This window comes from Balearica regulorum, chromosome 1 (genome assembly GCF_011004875.1).
Source record: "Balearica regulorum gibbericeps isolate bBalReg1 chromosome 1, bBalReg1.pri, whole genome shotgun sequence".
Taxonomy (NCBI): Eukaryota; Metazoa; Chordata; class Aves; order Gruiformes; family Gruidae; genus Balearica; species Balearica regulorum.
This window is the reverse complement of record NC_046184.1, coordinates 114,743,291-114,768,143: the sequence shown is the minus strand read 5'-3', so window position 1 is coordinate 114,768,143 and position 24,853 is coordinate 114,743,291. Positions and strand designations below refer to the sequence as shown.

General features: G+C 38.8%; 1 protein-coding gene across 5 annotated transcripts in view; it reads right to left on the bottom strand.

Annotated features, from left to right (window-relative positions):
• Positions 1-3,580: 3,580 nt before the first annotated feature.
• The window catches only part of MAP3K7CL (MAP3K7 C-terminal like), a 31,926-nt gene continuing 10,653 nt past the window's right edge, over positions 3,581-24,853 (bottom strand). For 3 of the 5 annotated variants that reach the window (XM_010311990.2, XM_075770380.1, XM_010311989.2), the window contains 3 exons: positions 23,495-23,553; positions 14,023-14,138; positions 3,581-5,759 (listed from right to left, as the gene is read on the bottom strand). In XM_010311990.2, coding sequence (XP_010310292.1) covers positions 5,579-5,759; positions 14,023-14,138; positions 23,495-23,553 — 356 coding nt within the window. In that variant the 3' untranslated portion in view covers positions 3,581-5,578. Of the gene's footprint in view, positions 5,760-14,022; positions 14,139-19,324; positions 21,646-23,494; positions 23,554-24,101; positions 24,206-24,853 lie in introns of those variants that run through there. The other 2 variants (XM_075770396.1, XM_075770388.1) reach the window with 2 other exon arrangements.

The following is a 24,853-nucleotide window of genomic DNA, read 5'->3' as shown; positions in this document are numbered from 1 at the left end:
TTCTATCATTAGCAAAATAGAGTCATATACTGATACTGGTTATTCCTCTTTCTATAGATGAATCATCTGCAATGCTGCAAGCATCTTTATCGCCGTATAGCTCCATTGATACCAGACATATTAGACAAAAACATAACCTTAATGAAATATTCCAGTATAAAATGTTTGTGTAGACTAGGCTTGGAAAAGCCCTGGGAAACATCCACGCAAAAGCTTCTCGATGTTGAGCTAAGGACAACAGCCGATACATCTCCCTGGTGCAAGCCATAAAAAGCAAGAAAGCAAGCAGTTAAGGCACACAGCTCACTCACCAGTTCCTCTTCCTCACTGTAACTACTTCCTTTCCGTCACAGTTCTCATATCACTTTACTCATTCTGAGCACCCAAGGCACAGTCTGGCATCTGGCCGCACATTTGTTACATCAGCACACACATCCTCATTTCATTTCCCTAATTTCTGTATTAAAATTGAATATAAAATTTGGACAAATAACTAAATCCACAGATCACCTGCTCTCATATTTTCCTAAACAGTTCAAAGAAAGCAAGCATGTCTCACAGTCAGCACCTGCTGCCGCATACCAGCACCAAATCACAAAACGTCATACGATTGTAATGGTTGGAAACCATCTCAAGCACATGGAGATCATCGGACCATGTCATGAGATCACCAGTCAACTGGATCTGAGCTCTAGAGTGATGCTGCTTGCTCAAGTAGGGGGTACAGATGCATGGGTTGTGGGCGAGGCAGGGGGGGATTAAAGGAACTGAGGTTTAGAAGGGGGAACTGATGATTGGCGTGTAGAAAACCTGAGTGACTCATACGCTAAATCTTGTGCTTTCTACAGTTCAAACCACCGGTCTGTGCAGTTTAGAAAGCCTGGGTCAAGGTTAGCAGTAATTTGTGAATGATTGTCATCTTTCATTCATACGGGTATGAGTAACACATGACATTCCTTGTCAGGAGCACTGCAGAACCTAGAGGTGACTGGGACAGTCCCAGGCAAAGTAGATTTTTTTTCATTCTTATAAAATAGGCAACTTCCTTGAATTTAAAATGTCAGCTGCACAGTTTTGGTGTCCGTCTGAAGGACCACCTCAATAACTCCAAGTTGAACACTGCAAAACCCAGGGACTCGGTGGAGGAAAGGGTAAGATTGAGGCTGCCTGTCCCACCCGGCATTGCACTCACAGCGTCTGGTCTTGCCCCAGAGAAGCCCAGAAGGACGGGCAATGAGGCCAGCTTTTCAGTACTCGTTCAGTAATAGCCCTGGTCCTTCACTGCTGCACACCTTCCAGGCCTGTCGTGAAGACAGTTAATAGTTCCATCATGGGGTTTCCAAGGATGTTCATCACCACGTTATCCATGTATATACATGCCAGGACGCTCTAACAGGAGGGAGGAGACCTCAGGGCTGTGGGTGTGCAGGTATGTCTGCTGAAGTAGGTCCATGGGAGAGAAAAGTCTTGCCAGCACCCAGGCTTTGTCAACTCTCATACTCCTGCTGGCCAGGGCCAGCACTCCTCCTGCTACGTCACTGCCTCAACCAAACTTCCTTTCCCTGCCACCCTCTTCTTCGCTCACTGCACATTTCACACTGTCCATGAGAAGAGAGGCAACGCTCCCCCAGACACCCGTCTCCCCCGCTCCTCTAGACACTTCCGTCTTGTGTGTTGAACGAGCGAAAAATTTTACGTAGGGAAAACCACCAGCTGACTCCACGAGTAAGACTGTGACCAGCTCGTTTCTGCAAGGTGGTCTGTGACTGGAGTTCGAGCAGCAAAGGGACACGTGCCAGAGCTCCCCAGCCACGCAGGCTGAAGGAAGGCTGAGAACACCTCCGTGTCGTACCCGCGAACGACGCGTAACGCTCACAAAGGCCAAGGTGGCAATAAAGTCTCTGGGGGGAAGTGACACACTTCCAAAGATCATTAATTCACAAAACCACCCAGAATAAAGATAATCCTGGAAAGGGAGACATTAGGAAAAAAAGACCTGCAGGTCCTTCCAGACTTTTCAAGTGTAAAGGCGCCTTGGCCTCTGGCTGTTTCAAGACTGCGTGAGTCATATCCTTGCTAACTGGAATGCTTAAATTGAGCTTGTTCAGCATTTGTTACGATGGAAGGAAGTTAGTTAGTAATAATAGGAAATGGAAAGCACAGGTCTTGTTTTTTTAAACCCATGTACTTCACTGTTTTCTTAAGTGGTCTAAAGCAAACGCATTTGTCATCGTAGTGGCATGCTTACTTCTGCTAACCTGAATAACCTGGGTAGTAGCAAGAAATACACCCGATCTGTGTAACAGACCGTCTGTACGTAGCTGTATACATTTAGCAGCTTCTGTTGCCATCCGAGCCTTCCACACGCCTTTCCTTGCTTTCTGACCACTGGTGAAGTGCGAGTAGGAGCCTCAGAGCGTGCTGCTGTTTTGCTGAACGCGCTGCAGCCATCGCAGGCTGGAGCCAGGAGTTACAGAATTGAACGTTTCACTGGCAGCTGAACTTGAAAGCTGAAATATTGGCTTCTAAGTTCTTGGGTGAAATATGATGTAAAAACATCCTTGAAAGAATTGTATAAAAAGCTTTTTTACAGGGCTACACTTAGTGGACCTAGCTAGCAAAACAATTTAAGGTCTCTCCTTAAACAAGAGAAGGGCGCAAATCATATTATCTCTTTGGAAAGCACAGCATAAATATGACAAACAAATATTTTCTTTAAAAACTTAATTTCAGCTATTGAGTCAGCAGAGCAACACAGTTCAAAGTAATTAATATCTAGAGAAAAATTCGGCATGTCAAAATTGGAGATTTATTGAATATGAAAATGTTTATCATTATTAAAAAATCAAGAGGTGAATGATAGATACAGCAGTTACCTCTCAGGAGGCTGTTCTGGTCATTTTTACTCTTTGCAACATTTGAATGGTTTTCTGGGTTATGTTGACTTTTCTGCATTTTAATTTCACTTGCCTGTGAATATTTTTTGAAAATCTGCCCTCCTGTCTTTGAATCCCATTTCCCTGCTATTTTTTCTTTAAAATTTTGTTTTCATGAGATAGATACTTTTTTCTTCCTTGGTACTTTTATTTCAGTTTTACTCATTTGGACTGTGATGCAACTTCTCTGAGTCACTATTCTCAGGCACATGAGCATCCATGTTGGCAGGCAAATATATTGATACAAACCACTTATTTTTTTACTTTCACCGTAACTAAAAATAGGAGGAAAAGTTGATTGCAGATAGCCACGGTCCAGATTAAATACAGATCTCTGACTTCAATTAGTTTGGGATGTTTTAATATTATGTTCCACATTTAGCCAGGCTGGTAGCTGGACCACACCACAAATTTGGTATCCGTACACCTGTAAAAATGTTTCCTGAAGTCTTCCATACTGGTCAGTGTCTATAGGTTAGTAAAGTCACACTGCCTGGCTGCTCTCAAATTGCTGTGTTTTTAAGCAAATGATGCTCACCTTCCTTTCTTTACATGACTTCGGTTCTCCCTCAGGTTTTTCTCAAAGAGTGTGATCTGATATTATTCTGACATCTAAAACATAATGGCTGCACTTAAATAGAAAATTTCAAGGTGAACAAAGTTATCTGTAAATAAAGTTCTGCTGTCTGATCCATCTGCATCCAAAGCCAGTCTGTTAATGAAATAATTTTATGTACTTTGTGCAGTTTTCAATGAATTCACAGATATCACCAGACTGGCTGACATTTTCAAAGCTAGATGGAAAAATCTCTGACTAAAATGACAAATTAATTTTGAAAATAAGAATCCTCTTGTTCAAAACACATAAATACAGACAAAAATACTACACCCCAGTGTAGATTCTGCAGTGTCCTCTGCTCAAAGCAAAGCCCTGAAGTCTGTACAGGGTGTTTCCCCTCAGTGCAAAACTCAGATGAGGCTTCTCCAGCGTTCGCAGGCTTGACATCCCAAGTGGTTTTTATTATGTTGTTTTTTTTTTCTTCAACTTTCACAAGATACAGTGAAAACTGGACCCTCAGATAACAAGGAAAGAGGAATAAATACAGCGTCGTTCTGCCCGTGGAGCATCCCAGGACAAGAGCACATGGCTCAGAGCAGTGATTTCCCCTCGTGCCTCTGCACTGGCCAGGGTAAGGTAGGAAGCAGTGGAGACGAGGCTGTCCTCTCCTGCTGCCGCCTCATACGCTCCTACTGACGCGTTGGGTGCTTGCAGTAATGCAGAGCCTGTTCTCGTGCCTGTGCTGCAGGGAATACTGTAGGTCGTTAGCACAGAGATATAAAGGACAGCTTGTATTTTTTCTGTCCCCTTTGCTGCTGGAATTGCTGGGGAACATTTTGGTGCCAAAAGATTTCCCCAGGAATTGCTCTGTTCAACATAAAATCCCAGTTTTATAATAGATTAGCGATAATCAAAGCTGAAGTTCTGGCAGAAGTCTTAAGTTCATAGTTTTCAATTACTAAGGCACATTTTAGTACTAATGACACATCAAGTTGAATTCCAGCCTCATGAAGATGTAACAAGCTGCATCTGTCAAGCTGAGCTAAAAATACAGGGTGATTTAAGAACATTCAGAACATAAAATGGCTTTTCTATATCCGCTTTTAATGAAAAAAATACTGTATGAATAGAAATGGAAGTATAACAAAGAATTTTCAGTTGGTCTAGGAAAATACAGGGATAAATAGAGCAAGTAAAACTAACATTTTACTTCCAGGTTACTTGTGTATCATGGAACTCCTGTCCCAACTTACAGCCACATATGTTTCAAAACAGACTGGAAAATAAGAACAAAATATCCTCACAGTACTTTTACTGACATATTCCCAGTTTAAACTATGATAGTAGTATTCATATCTTAATTTTTCATTTCTTGCATGCCAAAAAGTACAATAAAAGAAGTCTCAAGCTGTCTTTACGCTTGAGGAAGGAAAGTTTGATCTCATCTGTTTCCTTTTAATTTCTTAACTTGCAAAATATTACTGTCAATATGCTAATTTGACAAAAAATAATTATGTTACTGCAATTTCTAATGTGCTATTCCCCAGATTTGATACATCAATGTAAAGTTGACGTGGGATAATAAAGTATAGTTTTTAATCTGTGAGGAGATTCATTTTAAGATAACTTCCAAACACTTCAGGCATGAGGAAAATAATTTAAAAAATCTTCACCAAACTAAAATTAACATACATGTATTCCATATATTAACATTGTCCCTGCTGTATGCCTTAGTATGGTCCAAATTCCCAACACAGAGACTATTTATATCATTTTCTAGTGTGTCCGTATCTTCTTAAATTGGAAGAAATATGTTTAGAAAAGAAACCTGATCTACTACAACATATAATGGGGACAGATTAACTTCAATTATGTTACTTGAAATAAAATATCCATTATATAATGGATGAAATATCCATTATATTAAGCTACTGGCTGGCAAGCATTAAATCAAATATAGACTTCTACATACTCTGAATCTGTAGTAAAGTATTATAACATATTAAACAGACCTTTATTTTAAAATCTCTTTCCAGCACAGGCCCAATCCTGTATTAACTTCCTCACATAAGCTAGTTGAGAGTTATGAGGATCCCTGTCTTTTTTGGTACTGTATTCTGAGCTTTTCCAGTTGCTCTATACACTGCGTCTGGGCCAGCTTCAGCGTTCGGTTCTCCTCTGTCAGTTCTGCATACTCCTTAGCCAGCTGAGCAGCATCCATGCTTTCTTTTTCCACTTGTTCCAGCCTGGCAATCAGCTCCTTTCTGACGATTATGAAAAAAACCCAGAGATTAAAAATGGCAGTATGCAAAAATTTGTCATTGTGTGTTAGATTAAAGCCAGACTATAGGTTGTTAGCATGATATTACTTGAGCTCTTGTGAAACAAAGACCTGGAAAATTAATTTGTTAGAGTCCTCCTTTTCCCTTTAAAAGATGAGGCTGCCAAAATCTCTGATAGGTTTGCTGTTCAGCCACCAAACCTGCAGAATGCTGAGGATCTTCAGTTATCTCTAACTTCAGTAAGAGCTGAACATGCAGTTCGCGGGGGAAAATCAAGTTCCTGGAGACAGCATGCTAATATTTTGCCTGAAGAATAACAATTTATTTTTCTCTCAATAGTAAACATATTTGAAAGAGAGGGAGGGGTTTTTTTTCCTTCAGTTGGTTAGCTTTATCAGTAAATTCTGTGAAGTATGGCTGGTTTCCTTTTCTCTGCTACAAAGAAAAATGATTCTAGTAAATACTAGGCACATGAAGCTGAACTACATATATTGTATCTATAATGTGTTTATGCTCAGACCTTAGCCCTGCTGCTGAGGAAGAGTGACAGAGCTGCAAACCTGACCCCTCCTGGTCTTTTTAAGAGCAGACACAGGAGGATTCAAGCTGTTGCTTCTTTCCAGATACAGTCACACAGTGCCCTGTATTCCCAGAGCTGGCCAGGAGCTGGAGTCTCCTGTATAGTATCAACTGAAATTACCTCAACACAAGTTAAGATAAAAGAGGTTTTAAAACAAAACACACTAAAGGCATGAGTAACTCACAGGGTATCTAATTGCTTTCCACTTAGTTACCCAGCAGGCTAGCCTGGCCTCTGCTTTTTTTCCCCTTTCAGTCAAATCATTTATTCACCCCTGCTACAGGAAGTCTCTTCTAAAAGGTTCTTAGTTCTTTTGATCATTTTATCTCAGAGATTAGTTAATCTTTAACTGGTCATAGCCCTGTAACTTTATTTCTCAGTCATGTCAAAACAATGCTTGTAGATCATCAGTGGGAAGATGTACTGCCTTCCAAGTGGATAGTTTTTGCTGCAGTCTTTAAAGGAGCCCCCTTGTCAAGCTAGATCAGTGCTTTCAGACAGGAAATTCCTACAGATCAGTAATTCTATTGCCACAGATCAGAGTATTCATGAAATGATAACATTTCAGTATTTGCTGATCACTAACATTACTTGTAGCTGCAAAACTACCACTTAGGGCAGCAAAACTGTAAGCACCTGGGTTTTGAAAAACACTTCTATCTGGCCGCCTTTTAGGATCAGTTTGATCTTCATCTGTCTTTACTACAGCTTTCAGTGACAGCACAGTTTGCCCATGGTTTAGCTGTTTACTGTCACAGCTACTGCAGTTCAGGGAGTCAGGAGAGACCCCTGGCACACTCGTTTCTCCCAGCTGTGTTTCCCATTAAAAAAAAAAAAAAAAAAAAGGGAAGAGTTACTAGCAATAGCAGTTAGCAGGTACAGCAACTTTAAATCACCCCAAAGTTGCAGTACATAGAAACCCCTCTGTAGCTAAATATGTTAGCTTTGTTTTATACCACGGAGGTAATGCCTAGCAGGTATGGCGCAGTAAAGCCTCTTCTCTTTCACGAGGTGAAAGGTATATTCAATCAGGTCTTCAAGAGAAAATATCAAGAGCGTATTTTTGTTCAGCAGAATTCTGTTATTCTATTTGGCACAATATAGTTGTAAAAATTTTAAAAGCGGCAAGCAATTAACAGATTGATATCTCTTTGCATGGGCCACACTAGATCAACCAACTTTCAAACTGGCCAAGATGAACTGCTCTTGCTAGACAGTTTGATATTCCAGCTCCTCTTAATGGGACTATAGGCCACAAAGGAGTAATTGCGTGTATGCTTTAGAGAATAAGAAATGCATTTAGGGAAAATGAGATTTTACAAGTCCAGCAGCTTTAATCACTTCAGTCTCTTAGGGATTCCTCTAGAAGACTTTTGTCTCTTGGGACCAAAAAACAGCTTCAGCAGTATTTCTTTGCGATTATTCTACTGGTGCAATGCTGGGCTGAAGGATTAAATTAAGCTCTTCCAGATTATAGACTGTTGACTCAAAGGTGTCTCAAATTAATTCAGAATCATTCTTCCTTATTTTTCTTATACTTACAAGGTTCTTAAAGGGAGATGGAGTGAACACACTAATAAGTAATTGGCATCTTAAAAGCAGGTAAACCTTTTCCATGGAGACCTCTAGTATGTGTAACAGACAGGTACAAAAACTACTCTATTTGGACTCGAGCCAGTAGTGGCACAGATGGACAGTGTGCAAACTCAGACAGCTCTACTAATGAATGTCAGCCCTGATTCGATAAGATGAGGCTACGTGCGGGCATGGCTTTCGTGCTGCTCTCCAGTAATACTCAAGCAGCACAGATAACTCTTCTGTTTCCCTGGGATTTAACTTTGCTATTAAACAAAATATAAATGCATTAAGATCCAAATGTACTCATTGCTGTAGTCCACATTCTACAACCTCCCTTGCAGAAAGCAGTTTCCTTGTGCTGAGGTAGTAACATTGCCCACTTCTGAGTCAGCAGAACCTACTTATTCCCTTCCCATCAGGATCAACACCTGTTTACAGGGTAGGGTGGTGTTTCAGCCAAATACTGCCAGCCTGCTAGAGTTCTAAAATTAGACTACCAGGGAATTGCTAAATGTTATGAATGGTGTGGTTTACGAAGCTCACAAAAGGATGAGGACAGTAACTAACATTTGCTTCTGATCTAATCCACGATTTGAACTTAGCTTCCAGAGGTTAAAGAACACCATACTAAGCTCTTGCAACATCTAGCCTTTGTTATGGATGCTTAATAAATACATCTGGCACTGTGTAATCTGTGTTTTCTGTTAATGGTTACCCTGAGTTTAAATATTAACAGCATTGATAAGGTATTTTCTAAAATGGTGCTGAGGTACTTGAAGCTTTGAGACAATCTGTGTACTTTAAGTGTACTTTTTTGGGGAGGGGTTGGGGTGGAAAGGGGAGACAAGCGTGATTTGCATCATAAATCAACAAACCACAAGCCATAACACAGCAGGAAAAAACCCCAGCATGGTCTTGGGGAAATTATTTCTCTTGTCCTCGCCTTAATGACTGACCATGCAGAGAACAGAGTTCCTTTAGAGTAATATTCACAATGAATAAATACCAAAAAATGACAGATGAAGCAAATAAATCTATCTGGAGATAAATATATTTGGAGATGGACTGGACTCAAGGAAAACAGCTTCCACAATGCAAAGAGGCAGACTTGTCTTTCCCCCATTGAGAACAACATATTTGGGATCATGCATCTGTGGTACTTCACATTTCTTCCCAGCTAACGTGTCTGGGTGTGCTGGTGGCCATAAGGTCATCTACTCTTCCCATATTTGACATGGCTTTCACATCAGGAAGAATTATGAGACTCTGTACGGTAGTTCCTGTTTGAGAAGACTACCCTTGTGTGTCCAAAGTCTACTAATTAATTTTTAAAATAATGAGACAGCCTGTTTTAATGTAAATGAAAATATTTCTTGGATGCCAGCACTCGAAAGGTCCATGAAAGGTCAATGCAATAGGGGAAGTTGAGGCTTTTCTTTGTATTAAAAAAGCTCTAATTTCCATTACTTGGCAAGAAACATGTATTTTGGATACATGTGGCATGATGAAAAATCAGGTCTAGAATGGGAAAGTTATTAAGATAAAAGGTTGACTTTATGGTTTACACTGGTCTTTTTCTGCAGTACCTGAAAGTCTGAAGACTACTTGTCTCAACAGTGTTGGGAAGGACACTCCAGAAATAGTGTACCTGGAGAAATCATCTGGCCTTGAGACCTTAGAAACAGTCCTATAGTCATGAGAGCATGCTAAAGCATATGGAAGGATCCCACAAAATTAAGCAGACATCTCCACTGCATGTCTACAGTAATATGTGTAAAACAAGGAAAAGAAACCATAACCATTTCAAAGAAAAGGAGTGATCCTAAACCAAGTGGTGGTCAAATGACATTTTCTGGAGAGTTATATTAGAATTGTCTGGGGGAGGAAAAAGAGAAAACCAGCCAGTGCTAAGAATATAAGATATAGCTAGCAACCATGGCAACTCTAATATTTAACTACATAATCCAGGGTCATTATCTAGTAATAGCAATATAACAAGTTCTCAAAATAACCAGCCATCCCATCCCTTTCACCCAAACTTAGATACCCAAAAACATCTGTTATGGAAATACACGTGTGTTTCTGGAACATAAATTAAATTACATTCTGTGACCTAAATGTGGTGTGTTCTTGCTTCCACACCCTTTTCTTTCTTTTCGATCATGTCTCCCATTCCAGAGTGATTTTGTCCCTTGTACTACATATTGCCAGCATAAATGGGAAGAGTTTGAGTGAAGACAGCAAACAAAGCTATGATGATTTATATTAGCAAATACTCTACCCAATGTTCTTTTAAATTCTTTCAATTTCTTGCTTCCTTTTGTTTGTCTTTTTCCTGAGTAGCTTCTTTTCCCTTTCCTATTTGCTTTGTCCTTTCATTTTTCCTTTTTTGAACCTGCAACCTCCCTTTCTCTCTCATTTCCCATTTTCCTGTAAAACAGTTGTCTTCTCTCCCACTCCTAGCCTAGCACATTCTCTTGCCATCTACATTGCATACAAGAGAAAGGGGCAAATAAGCTTTGTTCCCGCCCTGATGAAAAGCAACCCTTGTCATTTCACACCACTGCCTTCCTATACTTCAGCCATACTTGATCCTCACACTACAGTGAGAGACAAGTCAAGCTAAGCAGAATTAAAAGCCTTTGAAAAGTTGCAAAAGAGTAAATGTTTTTTAATATTTTAAACCAATGTTATTCAACTTTCCATTTCTTAAAGATGCCTCCTTTAGAAATACACCTGCATGTATTATTTCATATATAAAAGGTTACATTGAACTTTGAAGGTTGGAACAAAAATTGTTTAAAGTAGAATGATTACTACTCCATTTTTTGTTTTACTAAAAAGCTCCAATACCTGTACGGACATTTATGTCAGGTTAGCTTAACATTATTTCTTCCTCCTAGCCAACAAATCAAAAAAATTTGCTCAATCTATTTTCTGCTCTTTTCCTGACAAGCATTGTCTTGAGTGTTCTGTGTGCACAGCGTACTACCAGTAGGTACCACAGGTGCAGGCACTGCCAGGTGGGACTTGACATTTTAATTCCACAGTTGAGTCTGGGCACTGACAGGGGCACGTCCATCCAACAGCACTTTCGGTTGCCTTTGGTAAAAATGTACTCTGAAGAACACTGCACAAATTGTTTGTTCCCATTACAAGGGACGAAACTCTATTTTTGTCCATTTTACCAGAATAGTATCTAAAAGAAATAATAGACAATAGATAGCAGGTGTATTAGGGAATTCTGAATCTGTATCTCCATATATTCAAATTTAAATGTAGAAGATGGTAAAGACACCTGCAACAGGGGCAAATTTCAGAAAGCTGCAAACAACTCCGTCTTTTCAAATTGGTTATAACTGCTTTTGAGGCTAAAAGCTGTGCATCTCATCAGACATTTTAGAAAAGTCAAAGCATCCTTCCCTTCTGTGAATGGAATGTTCAATACACATGCCACCCCAGCCACTGTAATCCACTCTTCTCCTCTTCATTCAGCATATGCTACCCCATATGCTTCCTTTAACTTTCAAACTGTAACTGTTGAGAATGGTTTTAGATATAAACCAACAATCACTAGACCAAAACTCTCTTTTACTTCTTGCTTACTCCTTCACCTCCACGCTTATACTCCTTTTCTATCTAGTTTTATATACCAATTAAGGTTAATGTGTTCAGGTTGTGTATGCTTACATGTGTATAAAGGTGTATGTGTCCTAATAACTTTTTAATCCACCTTCCAATTTCAGGTCCCAGTTAGTTTCTGGAAGGTTTTATAAAAACAGACTGCTACAGAAAGGAAAGACGCCCCAGAGGGGAAAGGCAGTATCATGAGATCTCCTCCAAAATACTACAAAATGGAGAATCTACCTGGAGGGAGGGGTTATAAATAGTTCCCATCTGGAGGAAAAAAGCTTCAGTTGGCACGTGCAGCTTTTTAAACTTTAAAATTAAGTAAACACAGTACACCAACGTGTAGGAAATTAAGGATCTTCAATTGTAGTGCTTGTAGGACCACTTCTTCAGATTAAGAGGTTTGGAAGGTGGTGAAAGGTGCTGCACTGATATTTGTCATGTTTAGGCATTTCACAGCTACATAGCATGTGAATATCTAGGCCACAAATATGTCATTAGCAGGCACATAAGAATCACAATAATATAATTCTATTTGCTGCCTTATTCAGCCACTTTTGTTTTAACATGTGTTTACTGGGGCACGAAATCTTCCATCCACGGAACAGGTTCAGCAAAGATAGTGGTGGAAGCTTCCTCACATTGTTCCACTGTTGACATCCACTGGTGGAATGAAGGAAAATGCCAGCCTGAAGCCCCTTAATTCATCCAGGATAAGCACTGCTGAGAGGCTGACTTCTGGGCTCAGAGGTTGAGTAGGATAGTTTTGGGCTCAGGTAAACAATTTTGTGCATGTATCTGCCATTCCCAAGAAGCAAGATATTTCTAATTCAGCTAGTACCACAGACTCCATAGATAAATGAAAATGCATTCAAACAGCATTACAGCATTTTTTTTTTCATTCTAGTAAATGCACAAATATGTACGTGAGTCTAGTTTTCAAGGGCTCTGAGCTTACTTCATAAATATGCACACCTGATTCAGGGATGTGTCAGTAATACTAATGCATTTATATTATTAGACTATAAAAACCAAGTGATCTAAGGCTACTTTTTGAGTTTATATGTCTAAAGTTAAGCACTTAAACAAGCATTTAATATTTTGTATTCAGTTTGGACTTTCAGAGAAGACAAACACATGGTTTTCACTGAATTCACTTGGTTGCTAAATACACATGTAAGTAGCTTATATTAGACAATCAAATTTGACAAATCATTGCAAAATTATTTCATTTAATTATCTTCTCTACATCTTTTTAAAAACACAAATTGCTTTTGATTGGCCAAGTTTAATTAATGATGTATCAAACGCAAACACTGGGACAATCTAGTGTTAATCTCTTCTGATTATGTTTTTCTTCTTTTCTAACTTTTGTGACAATCTGTCAGCAACCGAGTGCCATGCAGGTCCTACAGTGGAAAGGGAAACCTCAACTAGTTCCAGGACTGCAGGCAAAAAGTAACCTGTAGCTGTCAACTCTGACAAAGACAAGTCTCACTTTCTTACCCTGCATAGTCTGGATTCAAGGAGATCTTTGGCTATCTTATTGGTCAGACTACAGAATTTCACCAGTTCCCCTCCCATCAGCTTGCTTCTGCAGCTGAAGACTCCCATGGATGCAAACTTGGCTGAACTGCATAGTCAGCTGTGCAAAGACTGCTATGAAGCAGACACAGTGGTCCACCTTCTACTCAAAGCCCACTCTGCAACAGAGCTCTTTCGACCCTGTAACTCTCCCTGAGGAAGGCAACACTGCTTGAAGTCACCTTCAGTGTGAATGTAAAAATAAAACAGCATTTTGAAGAGAAAGTTTACTTAGCAGTAACTGTTATTCCTTGGGGTTGATTGTCTGTTAAAAACTTTCACTACTCACCCTCTTCCCTCTCTCTGAATTTCTTTTTCAGGTTTCTGGTGGAAAGGGACCAAGAGTCACAGAGTGCACTTTGCCATCTAATAGTCATGCAAAGATGACGGGATTCAGTATAGGTCATAGACAAGAAAAAAAGTCTCCAGCTTATACACTTTGGATATGAACACCTAAAATGTCAATGCATACGAGACAACGCACCTCACAGAAAAATGTTTACTAATATTGTCAAGTACTCTAAACCAAACTGAGGATCCATGCTCTTCATTAAAACGTGGAAAGTTAAATTGGAAAAAAAAATCCTTAAAACTGAAAAGGGGAATTGCAGCAGCTGAACTAGATTGTTATGTGACCTGGAGGCTGTCAATGAAGGTTTTAAGGGACATCTGCATAGCTCAGGGCACAGAGCTATGACAGCTCTGCCTAGTGGTCCCAGTTGATCCTATGGACCAATGGCCTAACTGTTGTGCTGTACTGTGACCATCAGGCAGAGGTATAAGGTCAGAAAATATCATGTGGAAGTCTCATGTTTAAAACAGGATTTTACAAAGAGGCTATACAGCAGTAAAGACTTTGGGAAAGTTACTCACTTTCTTTCTTCCAGCAGAGCAATTTCTTTCTTGACTTCATGGTATTCTTCTGCTATTTTGCAGTGCTGTTTGTACACCTGCATAGATTCCTTAGAGTCAGAACAAGGAGGCAGCGGCTTTAAGAAAAGAAGAAAAAAATATATGCTGCTTTTGAATGAAATATTAGGAAAACCTATGTATTTTGAAAGATACAGTATTTATCTTAATTTCTGTGAGAATACTTTTTTTCACCCTAACTGCAGGATACGGCCAAATATTCCTAGTGATGGCCTTTCACGGAAGGAAAAAAAACACTTCCCTGCATAAGAATATGCATCAACTTTCAAACCTTGTAAGGATTTTCGGAACTTTCTGTGTCAACTTTGCAAAGTATCTCTAAAGATTGTTCAAAGAAAGACTTCTCCCTTCCCTCCCTCTTTTTCAGCTACAGTGATATAAGCACGCTAAAGCTGATGCATTGGTCAGACCCATAAAATACATGAGCATGTTTTCACTGCAGAAACTGCATCACTGAGCAGAAGGGTAATCTGAGTGCAAACAAGCTCTCATTCTCCAATTCTGCAAGATGAGAAGGCACAAAAAGCTATTGACTAAACAGTCTGGTTTTTCATAGATGCAATGCTTCTTCCAGCTTATCGCTAAATAGGACAGGACAGTGAACTGGGACACTGGGGCTGATTCTGCTGGACTCAACTGGAGTTTTACTGCTGACTCCAGTGCAGCCAAGATTTCATGATGGGTTCTATCCCAGCAATGCCTCAAGCTGAAAGTAGTTTGCTCAAGATCATACTCAGTTTCTCTGCATCTCTATTGCCTGTAGAAGAAGGGAATGCACTTAGTTAGCAGAAATGTTCTAAGAGTTAAATCATCTATATTTGCAAAGTAATTAATATGAGATGTGCAGGTGAGATGATTGAGAGTAGAAGGATGACAGCAATTTAAAAAAAATCGGATAAAAAAGACACAGTGAAGGCAAAAGCACTGCACCTCCTAACCTAAATACCAACATTATTGCAGTAAGATTTTAATTTTTTTTTTCAATGCATGCTGGAGGAAATAAATATGGCAAATAAAACCACTCTGTCCTGCGACTCCTCATATGAATTTCAACTAAGATCTTGAAAATACAGTTTGGTTAAATGTCAGTGCTTTTTGTTCCTTATAAAGAATGCAACTGAATTCAGGCTTCAGACTTGACTGTTACATTTTGGCTATAATACTTTCAGGAAGTGTAGTATTTTTAAGTTATTAGCTATGAATCAATTGACTATAAATGAACTCCAAATAGCATGCTTGAGCCACCTGTTTGAAGCAAAAGGAAGCACTTAAAATAGTTCCTTTACTGGCCAGTTAAAGAACATCCAATGCAGTTCACAATATAAGTAGATTACTTTTTATTTCTTGTTGTCCTACTTTGACTCTTCTCTGTAGTATAATATTCTTTCAGTTACATTGTTAGGAAAAAGAAAAGCACAAGTCTTCAGACTTTTCCTATTTATGATCTTGTAAACATTTGTTTTAGCTAAACTGGAAATTTAAACTTTACTAAACATATTCAGAGACAAAGATTAAAAATATTTTTATCCAGGAGGCAGGGTAAGTTGGCTTCAGATGTACCCCAATGCAGAGATGTAACTAATCTATGGACCTTGCAAGTAGTCGTAGATGGTACGTGGTTCCTCACTGCAGTTTTAAAACAGACACTCATTTTCCATGTTCAAAATGTAAAAATGTTGTGGCAGAATTGCTTCACAGCACATTGTATTACTCTCTCTGAGCTCAGAGAATTTGAGACCCCAGGGAAAGGGCAGTTCATTACTTGATGAATCTGGTCCCTAGGAAAGGGCTTTTAATTGCATTTCTATGTGGATGAGCAATAGCACCATTCACACAGCCACCCAAATAATAAGCATAAATTTAACAAGACAGAATATAGAAGTCTCAGTGCTCTAATCCAAGAATGCAAGGGTGAGCCAAAGTAGCATCTCTGGTATCTACCAGAGATCAGCAAATAACAAATGCGTCACAATAAAACAATTTTGAACAGTACCCAGGGGGAAAGTCCCCAAACAGTGATACTTCAAAAGAAAAAAACCCTTGCTTTTGCTTCCAACTTAGTTTCCACCAATCTAGCTGGTTAAACCAGTTTAAAAATTAAAGCAGCATTCACTTTCTATATTCCAGCTTCCCACTCAAAAGATATATATAGAGAGCTAAAAATTATCTAGTCATGCTGAGACTTAGTATCTAATTCCCACTTAGAACCAGTTGCTGACTTTCAAACCCCTTCCTATCATTGTTTCTTCTTCAGTGTCATTTTTTCTTACATTGATATTTTATGACTCAAAATAAACTGACAACAAAAGATACAATCAGTTTACTAATATTCTGTTCATACAATTCTTTTCAATCTTGTCTGATGCTATTAAGCAATTTTTTAAAAAATTTTGAGTGCATTTTTATCTCAAAATGTAAATTTAGTTATGCTTTCATATGACTAGATGACTGGACAATTTGGTTTGCTCTTTTGTAATTTTGAAATTTCTAAGAAAGGTTTTTTGAGATAGTACCTACAGTGTCCATGAGTAATTTCTGGCCTGTAGGACATGAAACAGAGTTATGCATTCATTATTTAACAAACACCTCTACTGCAATCAGAAGAAAAAATGGAGAGCTATGAGTCTGGTCAGTTCTTTGCTGTCCACCAGAAAATGCAAGCCAACACAAAAGGACAAAGAAATTATTTTAGCCATGTCTAACAGCCTACTTTTTGACATAAACAAGAGTGCAAAGAATTAATGATACACCTGCTCCCATCAAGAGAAGTGTTTTCAGAAGACGGCAGGGCAAACTCCTGAAAAACAAATGCAGAAACAGAGGCAAAACTTTCTTGTTCCAAAGGGGTAACTCCAACCAGCCAGCAGACATTTATAGTATTAACATATTTCCACAGAAAAGAATACAATAACAGAATAGTAACAGTTACCAGACTAGCCCATACTCATCTAAATGGGAATGCAAAATCAGTGAGTCCAGTCCCCTGTTACCAGAAGCGAATCCTGCAAGTCACAGGCTTGCCCAGTTCCATCTTAGAAAGTCCCCTGCCTCAGTTGTAAGACTGGCCCAGAGCCTCACCAAGGATTAGAAACATTTTTGTCGTTGCCAGTTTGGTTTCTCTGAAGACAGGTTTGTATAGTCTTTTATTGTGCCAGCACTATCTTTCATTCAAATGGTGGTTCTTTGTCCTACCTGTTTTACCCCTGAGATGGACATATAGAGGGCTCTCATAAACTTTCCAAGACCTATGTCTCAGTAAAGCTGCATTCCATCATGCATTTATCCTAGATGAAATTTCCATTTTCCCTAGCTTATCCAAGCTGTCCTTCTCTGCTCTCCATTCCACCTAGAATGACTTTTTTGAATGCCTGTGGCCAGGCCATAGGAAGTGTTGCAGATGCTTCCCTGGTGGCATTCCCATGACAGCGAAAAAGAACTGGAACTCTCAGTAGAAAGCACTTTTCATCCATGAAGTCTGTATACTATTTTTTGGTAAGAGTTTGGTAGTTTACCCAGGTGACTAATTACAACATGCCTTAATAAAATTCAATTTGCAGTATATATTTTTTCACTCAGAAGCCAACAGCCATATTTTAATTTCTCCTTAAGACAGCCCAAGCTTGTTACTTCATGAAGTATCTTGCCTGTCCATAAATTAATATATATAAAAGCATACCTGCTATATAAGCAAAAACCACTCCTGCCAAAGAAAGTTATAATTAATGGCAACAGTTGCTACTTTTAATCCTCCTTATTTCAGGCTTCAGTGTCATCCACTCTCATTTTCCTGTGCTGGCAAAATACACACACATAGCATCTCTGATTTTGTTCACAAAGCCAGTACAAAAGCTACAGCTTTCAGTCATACTAGTGGTCTATCCTACTATGGCTGATTTTCAACAAGGTCTGATTTTTCCTTGTATTTTGTTGAATAACTCACTGTGACATTGACAAACTTTCTACACAATCCAGCAAGCAGACACTAAAAGATCCTGTATATGCTATCCTGTAGCTGCACATATGTATGTACATATTTACAAGACATATGCACTGTTTATTTAGACTTCTGTTTGGAATACAGATATGACAGATGTTGGAAGATGATATGCAAAGGCAGTTCATGAAGAAATAGAAAGAGCCTGAAAGATTCTGCCTGTTTTTTAAGACAGCTTAAAGGAGCTGTTCTAACTAAAATCTTTGCTCTGAAAAGAAATCAAAACTTTCTCCTGAAAAGGTTGAAGTTTAAAGAAAAGACCGTATCGTGCAGTTTTGCCAGCTGAGCACGTGGACTCATCTAGAAGGCAGTCTTTAGTGCTGATCTAATTAAAGAGTGGTGTCTCACTTTTTGTAAATTTGGTAATTTTCAGCTAAACTATTCTGGAAAACCAGAAAGTTCAGTGCCAATATTGTGCACGTGGCCCATGATCATTATATGGCCTTGTGTACTCTTCTGTGATGGAAGAAACTACATTATTCCAAGCAAAAGTGATAGCAGCACATTGCAGCTACTTTCTGTTGTGCAACTGGAACTCTTCAACCAGTTTCAGATATCTAGTCTAGGATATATCTAGCCTAGTCTAGTTTTACTAGGAAAGTAAGCAGATCTCTTTTCTCCAAACAATTCAAGCAGACTGGATGGGAGCAACTGAGAGTTTTGCTCTCCTTCTCTGAGAGATTTTCCATTCTTTTCTAACCTTAGTATGATGCTCTTTGTAAACATCCATGTCTTAGATAATCAAGTATAAGATCATAATTACCACAGCAGTATTACAGGAGACTTATCAAGTTCATAGGCAATCAAATCTAATTATAGAGTATCACAGTACTCTAGGAATTCTCTTGGAATTTAATACATATTAAAAAATACAGCGTACTAAAAAATACAGCATAGCCTTTAAAAATACAATATACTTTGAAACATTCTAATATAATTTGTTATGTGTCTAACGAGTCTTGGCAGTCAGTAGAAGCAACAGTTCCATTATTAAAGTTCCAGAGTAAACAAGGTTTCTGCTGAACGTTTGCATCACACACAACAAACTGTCCCTTTCATAATATTTTTGTTGTTTCTTTTGTATAGCCATTTCCCACTAAAGCATGAAAAACTACTCCTTGACTTAACGAACTGATATTATAAATGGTTGGAGCCTCTTCTCTGTTGCAGCAATTTTATGGTCATCTAACTCCATTGATCTCAACAGATTCATAATACAGAATATGACACAAAAGCCTCTCTCAAGCTCACAATTTCATGAGAAGAGATGATAAAGAATTACAGAACGCCCGGTGCATCTGTATGAAGATGTGTGTTCTTCCCTCTTCAAGATCAAACTCCCAGCTGGAATAAAGACTTTGATGGAGAAGAGGAAGATGAACTGAGCAAGTCACAGGAAATGCTGAAACGGGACAGATAGCACACAGGGCATAGTAATGTGAGGATTTAACACTAGATACCTTCCTCTATATTCAGTGACCTAAACAACAAGGCCTTAGATGCTGATGTAGGTGTCTAAATATAGCAGATAACCCGTAGTAGAGTGTCTGTCAGAGGGGCCACCACCCACTACGCAGCTAATCAAGGAAGTGCCTTCCAAGGCCCAGTCCAACTTTTACGCAAGGCAAAGGTTAACATTTCCCAATAACAAACTGACAAATGCAGCAAGCCAACCCTTGCTGCACTACCCACCACATTGCTCACACAAGGGCAGGGGGGAAATGACACTCAAGCCCAAATAGGCAAGTGCTTTATCCTCATTCAAAGTGTTGCTCGTCAGTGAGAAGAGAATAATTTCCAATACTGCAAACAAAAGGAATTGAAAGCAGTAAGTTTATTTATATGAGCTTTGTTTCACTGGTAGCATATCAGGAACTCCTCCGTAGTTTTTTTTTAATAATAAAGCTACAATAGAGACCAGGCTTTTCCTGTACAAAGCTTAAACTGCGCAGTTCTCATATGTAGGGCTTTTGTGTCTGGTTGACCATACATTAATTTTCTTTTTAAGTAAAAAAACCCCAAAAACACACAAAAGCAAAAATTTTGAGTTAGAGAATTGATATTATTTTCTTATAAATTGCTTCTTGGAATTTCTTCCTCTCAGAGTAGTAGAAAAATGTAATGTTCAAAAAGGTAGTTGGAAAAGATAACATTTATGGTCTGACCCTAACTAGTAGATTAGAACACTAGACTTATCATTTTTATTCTTCAGAAAGAAGAATAACTGTAACTTTCAACTAGGATTTTCCTGTAGTAAGAGTCCTTATAGAGAATTAGGTATTTGCAGTTAGTCTCTTAGAAATACCTTTTCTCCAGCCAATCCTACCTCTATCTCTGTAAATTTGGCACCGGTGCTTGGACAGCAGGGTGTATTACCCTGTCAGGGGGAGGCTGCACTGAACTTTGCCCTGCCATTGGATACCAGTGCCTGGGGAGTAGGTATGGTAGGATCGTGGTAGGAAAAGTGGGAACAGTAGGTAATTCTGCTCAAACAGCCAAGCTGTCTGCCAGGGCCTAACATAGAAGGGCAAGGGCCTGAAGCCTAAAAGAGAGGTGCAAATTGCTTGGTACTCAGGCTGTGGTCTGCTGCCTGCATGCATAAAATTCTAAGGCTCTGATTTTCCAAGTCACTTGGTGAACTTACATAGCTTTCAAGCTGCTTTCAAAATCCAACCTGAAGATCAGCTAATTTTGTCTTTTTGTTTGTTTGTTTTGTTTTTAAAACAGGTTTCAAAAATTTCCTTTGTATGTTTGAAACTTGGAAAGTTATTACTTTTTTTTTTAAGTGCCTATTATTATATAGCCACCTACCCTGCATTTATAGTTTGCTTCTTTAAATAAAACACAAATGCTTTTGACTGTATTTACAGCATGGTGATGAAAATCTTGTGGCTCTAGATGTGATATTTTTATTATGAAAATGTGTACCAGCATTCTTACAAATTCAGGCATTTCAGGCTGCTATGCCCTAGTTGATTAAAGGGTTCGCTTACATGACACTTCATATGTGCTACTTTATACTAGCTAAATTTGGGATAAAGAAAAGCATGGATGGAATGACAAGGGACACCACCATTCAGTACTTCTGTGGGTCCTGGTGAAGGCCTGTTGTAGTTTGCTTCTGTAATGCAGGAACTATCCGTTTCAAAGCTGGTATGGTTACGTCAACATAATTTGCAACCACATGCTCTACAGGGCTGACACACCCTTAGCAGTCTGGATTATAGCAAATTTTAAAAGTAATTAATAAGAAAATGTAACTAGGTAAATTATAACTTTGTTACAGTTATTGCTTGTTTGAAATTTTAAAGCTGTGTAAACATAATGTAATTAACTAGTTATAACTTAAAGCTGTGATCCAGATTGACAAAAGCAAGGAAATTCAAGTTTTCATTGCTAAAGCTAAATGCACTATTACCTCTGCATCAGCCCAGAACCCTGTGTTGACTTAACCGCCCCTGGTTGAACTTAAAGGCATCTAAATATAAATATGCACATAAGCTTGAAAAGCTAAAGGATGAAGCACTACCACTAACTTTATACTTTTAAGCGGTTGAGTCAGCCAGATAGTCCTCATAAGTTATCCTTTCAACTATCTCAATATTACAAAAAAAAAGTTTCTGATGGATAATAAAAAGAACATTATCCAAATCAAAGCCTTTGATTGTTTCTTTGAATTTGTTATCATACTGAGATCATGAGAGTACAGGAAAGCTCTCTTGAAAAAAATGTCAGGTACTTAACAGACCAAGAAGGTGTTCTTAGTGGAATTGCTCTACTGTGTAGTTAAAAAATTTTTACTGAAGGGCTATTATTTATCCAGCAGACTTGAATGCTTCCAGAGAAGCAATTTTAGTCTATCATGAAATTACAAATTTAGAGGACATTATACGTTCCAGAAATGGGTCATAAAAGTCCTAATAAAAAAATCATCACTTGGCCTGTAAAGTACATCTAACACCAGTAATTTTGTTTTTATGTACCAACAGCAGTAATGATAATCATACTTTGCTCTTTTAAAGCAGTCTTCACTTACTGATCTCAATGCTCTTTAACAAAAAAGGTAAAAATTCTTAACCTAATTTCAGACATGAGCAGAGGGATTAAGCAACTCCTCCAGGATCACACAATGTGTCACTGACAGAGTTGGAAACAGAATGCATGTTCTTTACTTTCAATTCAGTGCTTCACTCACAAAACAATATTGTTTTTCTCAAATTGACTTCTGCGGGAAAAAAATATCAATCGTCTTTGCTGCACTGGAAGATCAGTGCAATAAAGAGGCCAACATACTACCCTGTTCCTTTCTGCCCAAATCTTAGGTTGCTATCCGTTCCTTTAATCTTTCCTAGTTTTGCCTAAGGAACCTGCCCCTGTTTTCAGCATCAGAGGGATACAGCAAGAGTCTCTGCCATCCTCCATTCCTTCCTCAGTCATCCTTTTGATGAGAGCAGTAGGAGAGAAAAGTCAGTCCTTTAAGTCAGCAGTCCTTCAGTGTTGTCTCACTAGTTGATGGGGCAGGAAGGATGACATCATTGGACAACACGGTCTGCTAATGCCTTTCTCAATTTACACTCAGGAAACAACTGCCTTCATATTGAAATATCAGAGGAAGTCTAAATGCTCCTGGGAAACAGATGATCTGAAGTAGTTTACAAAAGCCAACAAACACTCCAGAACCGCCACAGAGGAAAGAGAAATAATCCCTGGATACAGAACTGGCTCTGCGCCTGGTGAACCATGGAGTTGCCATCAACTGCTGTCTGATTGTCCGGTATATCAAGGGTCCATTGTGCTACGCTGACAAATCGCACCGGTCACAAAAAGATTCACCACTTTTATCCCATGCTGTCTGCAGACACCTGCTAGGGCAACTGTTAGAGTTGCTGGCTATGCAGCATGAACTAGAGTAACTTTGAGGAGGCTCTCATCAATCCTGATGACTGGCTTTAGTTACCCAAGATTAGAGATAAGATGGCGCTACAAAATATACCTTTGCATTCTCTTGGAATGCGTCAGAGAAAGCTGAATATACTGGTCTTAGCACAGCCCATAGACATGAGAATATAATACCTGGCTCATTCCTTCTCCCATCAAAACCACAAGAACTCTCTTCATTGCAGTGCAGCAGTACGTGCTGTGTTTTGCACAGAAATTGTAAAAAAAAATTTTAAAGCAGGTGAGATTTTTAAAATAGTCATTTCCCTACAATTGGATTAAAAATGTCAAATCAATTTTTCTGCAGATCTTGAAAAGACAATGTTTTCTTCTATGGAAATATACACACTTATTAAATGTTAATAGGTTAGAAAAGCACCACTGAAAATTTTCACCTTAGTGTAGCAACCAGAGTTTGGTTTTTTTAGCGTAACAAATATAGTGAATGTGAAGTAGAACTGTAGTAAAAAAAAAAAAGTTTACCTGCAGCTGCTGATCTAGTTCTGGAAATGCCAAAGGGAAGTTTTCAGAGGAAGCATCATCTAAAAGGTAAACATGATGTTAAAAGTCAATGTCTACCAAAAATGGCATTTCAAATGATCTGATTAATGTAGTTCTACATTGCATATATTCACAATATCAGGATCCTGCAAACACCTCTGCATCTACTTATCTTTCTACACTTGAGATACCTTAATAGACTCCTTGAAAATAATAGTGGGTTGGCAATAAGAAAATATTTGGGTGCTGGAAAGACAGAAAGTCTATTTTGTATTGCAGTGATTAAGAAACAAAACAAAGCCAATTAGCGCAGTAGAACATGTGATAATTTAATAAAAACAATAAATCCAAACAATCTTTTGTCCTGAGCTCTCCAGCACACTGCAAAGTAAAGAGCCTTCCAAGAACAGGTAGTATCCTTACTACCAAAGAGTTTATTACTTGAATGAAGGGAAGGATACCTTCCCCATCACAATACAATGATTTACCAGGGCTAAATCAACAATAATAGAGACTTTTCTCCCACCACCCAAAGGCAACCACAAGAAGACACAAACTAGCCTGGCAGCCCTGGAACTAGAAGACTTACCTACACAGACGTGCTTAGAATGGGGAAGGTACCACAAAATTTCTCCATACTGCAAAGAAATGTCTTGAACCTGTAGATTATAATCCTCACGGGCTAGAGTTAGTTCATTCATGACAACAAGCCAAACTGTGTTTTTATTTATTTCTTTATTTTTAGTACAGGCTTCTAGCAAAGGTGGGACAGACTGTGCCAGTTACGTCAGTGTTGTGATGTGGACACCTGCCCACTAGTAGCTGGACTGAGATCAGAAATATGAATCATACTTAGTAGCGTCACAGTTAGCCACTGCAATATTTCTCTCTCAGTGACTTTCACACTATCAGTTTTGCATTGGATTGTGATGACTGTTTATGCATCTTACTACAGGTTACGGGAGGTGAAGAAAAGGTTACTATTAGCTAGAGTCATTTATTTGTAATGTGTCAAAATTAAACAGGGATGGCTCTCATAGGAGAAAATTGCTAACATAGGTCAGATCCTACAACCTGTCCTATGCTGGCAGACTTGTACACTACCACTACACCCCAACAGGATTAAGAGGACCATGTATCAAAGCAGGATTCTGAATATTCTTGAAGAGTACACACTAGGATTTAAATTATTTGTCAAATATTTGTTAGCTCTTTATCCTGCCCTCAGTGGTCATACTGCAAAGTAAATTGGGGGGAAAAGTAAAATAAGTCACCTTATCCTATGAAGAATAAACATACTGGCTAACATAGGTCAGAGCCTATCTTTAACTAACCTAGCTA